Here is an 11,124-nt window from a genome sequence, read left to right on the forward strand (position 1 = left end):
CATCAATAAGTTGGTTTTTTTTATCTGGGCACTTGGGGTTTTTTACTTTCTGGAACCTCTCTCCCTACCCGCCCTCATTTCAGCAGGACTCCCTTCCCAGGCAGCATTGAGAGGGGCAGAGTGGGTGCAATCCCTCCCCACCTTGCCAGCCTTTAGGCAGCCCCCCTGCCTCTGCTCTTGCTCTCTGCACCCAGCACCAGCCAAGCAGTTGTTCTAACAGCATGCACAGGCAAGGCAGTAACAGGAAAAAACCGGAGAACTGAGAAGCAGCCAAACACATTCCCATTTGTTCCCTCCTTATCCCATTCATGTCAGTTGTACTGGAGTTCTGATTGTTTATTTCTGCTGAGAAACAGGTACAAGGCTGTGGGGCCAGGATCCTGTGGTCACCAGCAAGGGTTTCACAGTCACTGTGTTTCCCAAGATCTCTTTATGATCACCTGGGCTGCAGAACCAGCCCAGGTTGTTTGCTTTCCCTCCCTCTCTTTGCTTTCTTTGCTTAGAACCAGACCTTTTCTAGTTCCTTCCTTTTCTAGGATGCCAGTTAACAGCAGTTAACACCAGTAACTTCAATGCCTCAGCTTTTCAGCTAAAAACAGTGGTTTTTCACTATCAGTTGGCTACTGATGACACTGCAAAACATCTCTCATACCAATGCCATGCCAAGCAGCAGGTAGGTCTCAAGATAAAATTTTGCACATTTCCACTTATGGGGAAATTTTCCCCCAAGGACATTACGTAAAGAAATGTTTATTACCCTGACACAGGGTTTTTGGCAGAAGGTGTAAGTTAAGAGAAATTTGAAGTCCAGGAAGCTCCCTGGTACCTCTGTGGCAACCACAGTTCAGCATGGCAAGGGTGCACTGCCCTCTGGGCAGCCCACATGCAAATTCCCAGAATAATGATGTCTTCCATTTTTTGTCTGGCCATTATGGTTTGTGCTCTCTACTGGCTGCTTTCACCATCCATGAAAGCTGGGTACCTCCTGAGATTACCACAGGGGGCAAAGTTAAGCCGTGGCTGTGTTGCAGCTGGGTTAGAGACCATGAAATAGAGGCAGAACAAAGGAGGAAAATTGGGTTATTTGGCCTCTATTTTCAGGAGAGGATTAGTCTGCTGGATTGCTGAGTAAACAAGTAGGTAAACATTTAAAAATCAGTCTAGGCTACAGTTTCTGGTGGGATTGTGGGTAGCATGACTGAACTCCAGGTTTAAACACAGTTGAAAGAAATACTGCAGTGCATATGAAATAGCTTTTTTTTTTTTTCCTATTCAAAAAAATATCAGATTCACTGGCCTACTTGCTTAACATTCATCACTTAAAATCTGTTCATCACCAGACCTGGGAACTTGAGGAAAGGCAGCCTTTTTATTTTATTACTTCCTCCTGGGCTTAGTGTGCTGCTTGTTCAGGGGAAGGGTGCAGTTCCTTACAGGCTTTTAAGTTCTCCCAAAGCATACAGCTAACAGCAGCTATACATAAGCAGTATATTTAGTTGAAGGACTACATTTAGAGGAGAGGTTTTGAACAGAAAAGGAGGTGCATTACACCTCCCACTTCTGTCAAAATTAGTAATACCTGGTAGCTGATGAGTCTGATTCAGCTAAAGGCTGAGGAAGGACACTGTACAAGTGTGAAGGGAGTGGAGACGCCTGTCCAGGCTGTCTTCATAGAGGTTTGCAGAATCAGTCTTGTGTGGAACTGGGAGAATGAGGGGACAAACACACGCTGCAGAAGTTCTTCACAAGTGGAAGAAGGAGCAATGGATACTTCCAGTCCCACCAATGCTCTGCTGCAAGCTTGTCTTGATAATTTAATGCAGCAGTCCTTATTTCAGCAAATCAGTCTTCTGTCAGCTGGATGGCAAAAGCCAATAAAATTAAGTGGTCAGTTCTGGCATGCCTGATTACCTATGGATGTGACAGCTTTTCTATATGGAACCTGTAGCTCCTCAGGTACAAACTTAAAAACTGAGAATGTCTTTCTAACCCTGGTGCAAAGAGAGCATGGGATGGGGGAAGTCCATCATCTGTTCAGGACACCTCACTTCTCACTGGGCATTCCTCTTTAAAAATATTCCCCCACTCTCTGCCAGACCTTGCCAGGAGCCCAGAGAACCTCTCATCAGTTCTCTGAAGCCGAATCTGCCCTCCAGCTGCATGGAACTCTCTTTTTCTCTTGGTTCCTGAGCAGGCAGTGGGGGTCACTGCTTCAGGGCCAGACCTCCCCAGGCAGCAGCTCTGGGTAGGAGGGCTCAACCCCAGAGCATCCTCCACACATCTGGCAGCAGGGCTTTACCCCCTGGAGAGCTGCTGCAGGGGTCTCAGCAGTTCTCTGGCTTCTCCAGGACCATTATATATAAAGGTATTTGGGAGGTGGGAACACGTGTAGCTCTGGAGCTAGCTGAGTTTCCAGAGAGTGGGCACTTGGGCAGAGCTCTGGGTTGTGTGAGGTGTGGGCTGTTGATGAAGGTCAGTCATACACCACATTGTAACAGAGGAATCTTTTTACAGCTGAGTTTAATCTTTGATAGGATTTCTTCTCCTTCCCCAGCCTAAACAGCTTCTCATTTTTTCCTAAAACATCAGAATAATTTATTTTAAAATCAACATTACTGTTTTCACATAGCCCATGAGGAAACAACACCTCTCTGGATGTGGCAAGAAATTGTTAAAATCTCATCTAGCATCCCATATTGCCTGACAGGGACATTTTACATGGAAAACATGTTACATGTGGGAACAGAGGTAGGCCGACTCATTTAACTCCATACCAAAGGCACTGCCAAAACCAAACTCCCTGCCGTGCCCCTGTGGCATCCCTGGTGCTCCAGTTTCTGAAGCTGACAGTGATGCAGCTGTCAGACAGGCAGTTACCGTGAGTTTTGTCAAATTTTCATGTTAAGTAAACATGAATAAAGGGTGTATCATGCCTGTTGTACTTAAGGAAATATTGTTTAGGAAATCTCATTCCTGGACATACTACAAAAGCTACCAGCTTTTCACCTCTGCCTTCCTTCCCACACTATCTGCAGGTGTTAGTGTATTAAAAAAAAAAAACAACAAGCAAAGCAAACAAGCAAAACAAAACAGCAAGTAATGAACGAGAAAGAGCACAAACAAGAAGCCTGCAGGGCTGCCAAATTATACAACAGCCATTCCCACTGGGGATAGCTTGGACAACTTGTCTCACTAAGGCCAGCAGGTATTCTGGGAGCACCCAGAGTCTCCCACACCATGACCAGGACCAGGACTGGGAGTAGGATGGGACAATCTGCCCCTGTAGGCAGCTCTCCTGCCCTCACTGCAGCCTTCCCTGCCCCTGCGGTCCAGCCTCTGGCCACTGCTTCCATTGAAGCTAGCAGGGATGGAGTGACTCCTAGCAGTTCTCAAAAACAAGCCTTTGACTCAGTATGACTGAGACAGTCTCAGCTTTCCTACAAATAGTTGCCACGGGGGAGAGGGTGGCTTCCATTTCATTTGCTTGTAAAATCCCAGGTGCATCTATGCCGTGACAAACCCTGGCTCCTACTGCTGCAGCCTGCAAAGGGCTCTGCCATGAGCTCTTCTTCCTCTTTGCTATTTCTCACCACAGCTTGCTCTTAACTTACAAGAACGGAGCAATGCTCTGTGTGTGTGTGTGTGCTTGGTGCCCTAACTTTGGCTGACACTACAAACACTTCAAATCCTCCCCCTCTGTGGGCCTTCTTTGTTAAAAACCTGTGTGTATGAACATCAGAGAGAAGAGTGCTGGAGAGAGAGACCCTTTAAGCTAATGGGTAAGGAATGTGCATCGAGCTGTGCGTGGACGTCTGATGCCTCCAACTATTTGTTAAAAGGCAAGAGCAATACTTCCGACAGACGGCCCTCCCCTCGCCTGCAATAGGCTCCCAAGAATAGCAACAGCCTGTGTCACTGCAAAGGGCAAAGCCTTCTGAAATAGCAACAAAGTTGTTCACAAACCACTTCGTGGTTTGCATTTGGTTTCAGTCAGCTCCAGCAACTTGTTGCCATGAGGAAAACAACCTGCGCTCTCCTGGGGGGCCAGGGAAGGAGCGCTGCCCTGTGAAGTGTTCCTGCCCCAGGGGGCAAAGGGGGTGGCAATGGCACCTGGGCAGAGCACGGAGGACCTCGGCCAGCAGAGCCAGACGATGAGAGCAAGGGAGGATGAGGAGAGCAGCTGCAGCAGCCGCTGCCACCTCCGCCAGCTGCCAGCTGCAGCAGGTAAGGGGCAGGAGCTGGGTGCCAGCCCTTGGCCAGCAGCAGCGTGCCCATGCAGCTCCTGCTTGGGGCTGGGGGACAACAGCCCTGCCAAGCCAAGGGCCTCCTGGGGCACGCTGCCTCCCTGCCTGACAGTGCGAGAGGGGGAAACGTGAGTAAGGGAGGGAAACGCCGGCTGGTAATTTGAAGAAAGGTTTATGTGATACTTTTTGCAAAAGGCCTCGGTCCTGCTGTTTGTGCATGTGCTGTCGGTTGTGTAAATCTCTTTCCTTTATGAAGATTGGAGAAAAATCGGAGAGTCCACTGCCATCTAAGCTAACAGGGGTGCTCCTCTCCTTGCATGCTCGGGAGCGATTCAGTGGAGGGAGACCAGGCCAGCGCTGCACCTGCTCGTGCAGGGAGAAAGCACACCGTGGGGGGACAGGGTCTGCCCGGGTCTTTTCTCTCCTAGCATTTCATGAAAAAACAAGCTTTCTGTGCTGAAAAACACCCTGAAAAAATAAACGGTGTCATTTCTTATGCAAAGTTATTTGAATGCTGAAGCTGAATTCCATAGCTCCTAACCCTCGCTGTCCTCCCCAGCCAGTTTCTTTAAGTTTCAGCATGGTTTGCATCTTGAGCCTCCTTTGCTGATGATTGTGGGAAAATGACCCACAATTGTGGTATTTCTCACCCACAAGACAACTTTACCCAAAGAAGAAAGCACAACCGTAAGCCAGAAATTACTATGTCCTGAGCAGGTTTTGTTCACTTAAAAATGAATGAACTGACTAAGCCTGTTCAGATACTACAGGCACAAATGCTTTGTTGGAGTGGAACAGCAATCAGTCCAGCAACATCTACTGATACCTGGAAGCAGAGGAAGCAGAGGTTAATCAAGAACAGAAAGCCAGTTGGTGTGCAGACATATTTAACATTACCTTAGGGTATGGAGGGAGCAACACAGATGGTTATAGGATAGTGTTATCAAAGGGAAGCACAGCAGTTACAATAAACAGACAGCAAAGTTACTGCAGCACAAGGCTATGGTTAGAAGAGTACATGCAAATTGCACATGTGGCCTTACCCTCAGAAATCAAAGCAGTAACCTGAGGAATTTATAATTACTTAGCTAGGAATTATAAGAACTTTTTGATTCTTCCTGGAAAATAACAAACAAACCCCAAATCCCATTTAATGTAATGAAGGGCCAGGCTGCCTGCTGACAATGAAAATAAGTGGCAGAGCACAAAGAGATGGCGAGATGGTGAGGATGGGTCTGCCCAGGATCTGCACTCCTTTCCTTCAGTGCCAGGGGACATTTTGTTCATGAAATCGGAATATTACTCTCATGATACATTCATCAGGTTTACACTGTATGCAATGTATGCAATGCTTCCTGCCATCACGGGAATTTAGATATGTGAAAATGTGTCATATATTCATTTCCTTCTGTCTTCATTCTTAATTCAATTTACAAAATACTTGTTTTGGTTTTGCCATTCACGCTTAGGTGGGAGAAGTTGCATTTGTCAAATGGTTGTGATCCACATGGCCCTGCTACTATTTTTTGATAAGCTTAGTGTTTTCTGAGATTTTCCAGCTCTGCTTGCAACATAACTTTGTCCCAAAGCCTTTTTTTTTTTTTTAATCCCATAGGTCTTGTTGGGTAACTGTTTAAGATCCCATGCTAGAATTCTACATGGACAGTTAGATCAGATGTATCCTTGCTAATAGGAGAAATACACATATTGAGCAGCTATTGCATCTAAAGAAACCTCAGGCATTAGAATAGATTGACAGGGAAACATAACTCTTTACACCACACAAGTGCATGAGAAGATGACTGAGACATTGCAGTGGACACGTTCCTGTGTGATGTGCTCTAGGTGATCCTGCACTAGATGGACTAGATGATCTTTTGAGATCTCTTCCAACCCCTAAGATTCTGTGATTCTGTGAAATATCATGATGGCATAAAAATGGGATAATCACCTTTTATGAGAAGGAAAATTATTGGATTATGCAGCAACACATGCTACGAGATATTTATCTTACAAAACCAAGTGATCCACACTCTGTATACTTTAGCAAAACGCTCCCTTAAAGACAATTTAGGGAATTTTAAATACTATTTCTCTGCAAAGGCAAACTTTTTGTATGTCAGGCAGCACTCAGATGGAGAAGAACTACTTGTTAAAGATAACTTACAATTTTCAGATAGAGATGTTGCAGTTTTAAGATTCATCATGGATAGAAGTAGATGTCTTGAAACTAGAGAGTCTGTGCTGTGGATTCATGTCTCTGCAATACCCTTAACTCATCATGATTTTCTAAACTATGCTTATTAACCAAGGGTTGACAGAGCTTGATTTCGCCTTTCACATATCTAAACAGATTAAAGAATCCCCAAGGATTTAAAGAATATATATTTGACCTTCCAGGAAAATACTTTTTTTCCCTCCCAAATTGAGACATTTTTCACCTCAGATTAAATCAAAGCCAACAGAAGAAAGAACCATGTTGGCAGAGACTGTCACGTCCCCACCTATCAAAACAGATGTATTTGCACATGTCGCATAAAGAAGTAATCTCTCCCAAGACCCCATCCCACTAGTTTTCTGTACAGACACTGTATGTTCTCTTGGGAGAAAGGAAAGAAAATCTACAACCACAAAAATCACAGTATCTGGTACTGCTAAGCTGAGCTGGAAAGGGTTCTCAGGCACCTTTCCCATAGCTCTCCTGCACATGAAATAGGGGAAGTGAGGTGTTTCCCAGCTCAGCCTGCTTGCATATGTTCCCTGGCACAGATCATTTACCCATAATGCCCATAAAGTACATGCACAGACCAAATATTTTTCTTTGGAGGGACTGTATTTTCCCAAATATGTGCTTGAAAATAAGTAAAAGGGCACACCCTCACTGCTTGGCCCCATCCAGCCTCACCAGAGGCTGTGCTATACTACAACTGTGCTTGGTCTCCTTTTCAGGAACGAAGCATAAACATTTCCAGCAAATGTTCCTAACAATAAGTTTGTTTGTCAAGTAGTGCTGCTTTTGACCTGAGTAACAGTTGTGAGAAACCATTTTGTTTACATCAGGAAACTAAAGAATAGACCTTCCAATCACTTGTCACATACCAGCCACACACTCATTAGCCATGGTGTTTGTTGCAGGCAGAAGGAGAAATTTCTCTGGAAGCTATCATTAAAATATTTTATTCCCCTGGGATACACACTGCCATGTATTTTGCAGGCATCTCATAAAATAAGAGGAATATGCATTTTAAGAAGCTCTTTTTTAAAAAAAGGAATGCCTAGGAACTGCCAGCAACATCATTAAAAGTGACACTTAAAAGGATTATGAGTACATCTAGTGCAACATGCTTTATTTGAAAATGTTAAAGCAAAACATATGCTGAAGTCAGAGGGAATTTTGTCTGGAGGAAGACCATGAAGAGAAATTGAGCAGAGTTTTCAGGGCTTAACTCAGCAGGCAGTTCTGAGCAGGCAAGTCTTAGGTACACCAGATCCAACAAAACCTCACAGTGCTATAAGGATGTTTCTTAGCAGAACAGTGCCTGTGGGGAACAAGAGATGCTGAGTTAACTGCTGAGTTTGATGCTGCTAATGCAGAAAGAGAATGTCTCCCTCTGTACCACATCAGAATTTGCTTTTCATTCAGGGTTCTGCCTTAGGTACAGCCCTCCAGTACTTCTGTATGACTGTCAGCGTGTGCCACTGGACAGAGGAACAAGGATACCAGTTGACTCAGTAAAAAAACCAACAAAGAAATATTAAGACATTGGTCAAGCTGCTGTACTTGGAGAAGCAAGAAATAGATGGGCTTGAGTGCTTCCCTAGCAACTTCCCAAGTGTCCAAACTCCACACCCAGCTTCTGCAGCCTCTCAGATTAAAAACAAATAATCATCTTGGTTGCTCTGATCTGAGGACCACAGGCTGAGAAGAGCACAGACTGAATGGTAGAGAGTAGTGCTGATGGTGGACTCTGTCAAGATATTTGACTTGGCACTGTAATTTTGAATGAGTAACTGGAACCATACAAAACTGACAGTCATACACTTAAAGAATTAAAAGCAGTGCAGGACACAGACTGCAAAGAATCAATAGGAGACACTGCCTACACTGCTGTGTTTCTGCTGGGCAGCCTTAAACTCAGTTTTTGTTCCTCTGTTACTTAACATTCTTCCTCAATTGCCTGGAAGAAGATAATAAATTATTATTTGCCAGTGATAAAGGTGATGGGTGATTGATAAATGGGATATGTCATTGGCTGAATGAATTCAGATGTCTTGGCCTGTTGACAGCAAGTGAATGTACTTTCTGGGGTTCCTCTCTGCTAACTTTAGACATCTGCATCTGAGCAAACCACACAGATTCCTTTTATAGGCAGTGGAGAGAAATGGGCATCTGACCTACTTCAGACATCTAGAAGTGCCTATTTTTTACGAGTGGTTACAGAAGGAATCTTGAGATGCTGTAGATTTCCCACAGTTAGGTAAGTTGAACCCATCCTTTGTGTTTTATTACAGACAAACATAGTCATTTGCATTCCTAGCTAGGCTGGAAGAAACCAGGCTGTATTTAGAGGAAAGGCAGTGCCTTGGAAAGAGGCCAGTCAGAAAAGAAAGTGGTTGTCCTGGAGGATAACCAGCAGAAGGTGAGCTCCTGTACACAGCTGTGACAATCCCTAGGCAAGTAGAGGGGAATATGTCTAACAGGAGTGGGACAATTCCTATCTGGCACTGTGTAACCAGAGCAGGAGTGCTGGGTCTGGCTCACAAATAATGGAAGAAGTTGATCTTTTGGATCGAGTTCAGAGAACCGGGCTTTGAATACTTAAGGGACTGGTAAAGTTGTAAAGCCTCACAGGTTAAGTAGCTTATCGAGGAGAGGTCTGTGGGATGACTTGATGTCAGGCTATAATTTTGTACTTAGTGAACACAGCTAAGGGCAGGCAAATGGAGAATGGGACATGTCAGTTGGGAACGGAGGTTGCAGAAATTAAGACTAGAAATAATTTACAGATAATTTACAGGGAAAGTGATTAATCATTGAGGCAACCTATGATTTAAAGACACTTCCTTTCAACCACCAGCATTTTAAATCAAAGCTGAATATTTTAAATGGCCTAGTTCAAATTAAATGCCATTTATACATGTCTGAAGGGTTATGTTAATGAGTGTCAGGTTGAATGGTCTGTTTGGCTTCATAATATATAATTTAAAGGAAAATATTAGGTTAAACCTGCATGTCTCAATGACATAAAATACAGAGATATCCAAGAAAGCACAAATATCGGCACTGAGCAGCAGTTTGGGCAGAGCACCGTGATCAAATTAGCAGCGTAGTTTCTGAACCCAAGCTCGTTCATTCAGCTTAACACTCTGTAATTACCAGCCCTGATTTCCAGCCAGAATTCATTGGAAGGGTATATTTTCCAGATCTAGTAATACACAGCAACCAGGCAAGTCAAAAGTATAAAGGGGAGGGAGGAACTAGGCTTTACAATGATAAAAATTATATTGCAGGCATACATTGGAGGATGGAGCACATGTAGCACAAAGCAGCTTAACTGGAGTCAGTAGCACCTCCACCAGAGTTCTGTTCAGTGTGTGAAGAAGTGCAGTGTGACCTTGCCCTAACTCATGCAGTAACCTCTGTTTAAAAGAAGTGCAATGATTTTGGATACTGCAGACTTAAAGGAACAAGAAGCATTAGAAGACAGATATGGACAACACAATATATAAAAAAAAAAAAAAAGTATAAAACAATATTGTTCCATCACCAGACCATTTTGAAAATTTGTTCCTGATGTTTCCTTCACTCTGTCCCATCTCCATAACCATAAATCTACTGTGCAGCCCCACCTTCTGAAAGACTTCTCACAACACTCCTATTTCATCCACATCGTTACAGTCCCTCATAACAAAACCATGTTTTTTACCTGTCTCTTGTCTGTCTCTGGTTTGCCAGCCATCTAAGCCCAGAGGTAGAGTGGGCTGAGGGGTACACTCAATAGCTCAGGGCTGCTGCCCCTTGGCTTCTGCTTGACTCAACGGGAGAGAATGGAGGGCCAGGTAGGAGAGCTGACAGGCGACACGTTAATAGGGCTTACACATCTCTTCTGACCCTGGAGGCACAGCTTATCATCACATGGGAAGATACCCTCCAAAACAACCCAACCTCCTGTGGATCAGCCACAGGGCATGATGGTGGGCTCACATTGTGAGCCAAACTACCTCCAGGAGTAATTAAGAAAGTGCAAGGGGGCTTGGGGTACAACCATCCCAGGGGCTATGCCAGCAATGTAGTAGGATCCATGGCCACATGCCAGGGCCCAGGTCTGAGCTCTGGCACTGCTTATTTTAGTAGTGCAGATGTACAGCTAAGTCTGCCCTCTTCTTCTCTCTTCACAAGTTGCTTTAGAAATGCAATATCCTGTGTCAAATGGGACTGATCCTTGCCAACATGCTCAAAAGTTACTGGTGAGGAACTCCAGGCAGTCAGTGTGATCAAAGAGCCTTAATGCCTTAGAAAAATAAGCTGAAAATAAGCAAAGTCAATGTATCATTTTCAATTAGACCATACACCACTCTCCAGCCAGGCTGGTAAGTACTTGTTCCAAGAGAATTAACTGAAATACAGATTCTGTTACCATGCAAAAGCTACCTCTCCTCAGACACTTCCTATCTCTCCAACAAACTGGAAAATCAGAAGCCAATCCACGCTTTTCCTAGTTGTGTGGAAGCCAACATCATAATGAGAGGAAAATCATACTGCGAGAAAGAACAGGACCAACAATAACAAACTGATATATTCCTTAAGGTTTAGGGTGCAAAAGGCTTCACAGTTAGGAGAATGTGATCAGTCAAATCAATCTGGGAACAATAAACAATG

General features: G+C 44.3%; 1 protein-coding gene across 1 annotated transcript in view; it reads left to right on the forward strand.

Annotated features, from left to right (window-relative positions):
- Positions 1-3,900: 3,900 nt before the first annotated feature.
- The window catches only part of SLC2A12 (solute carrier family 2 member 12), a 32,444-nt gene continuing 25,220 nt past the window's right edge, over positions 3,901-11,124 (forward strand). The window contains exon 1 of the mRNA XM_051613545.1: positions 3,901-4,224. Within this exon, the coding sequence (XP_051469505.1) occupies positions 4,104-4,224 (121 nt within the window). The 5' untranslated portion in view covers positions 3,901-4,103. The remainder of the gene's footprint in view (positions 4,225-11,124) is intronic.

The sequence above is a fragment of the Apus apus genome, chromosome 3 (genome assembly GCF_020740795.1).
Source record: "Apus apus isolate bApuApu2 chromosome 3, bApuApu2.pri.cur, whole genome shotgun sequence".
NCBI lineage: Eukaryota > Metazoa > Chordata > Aves > Apodiformes > Apodidae > Apus > Apus apus.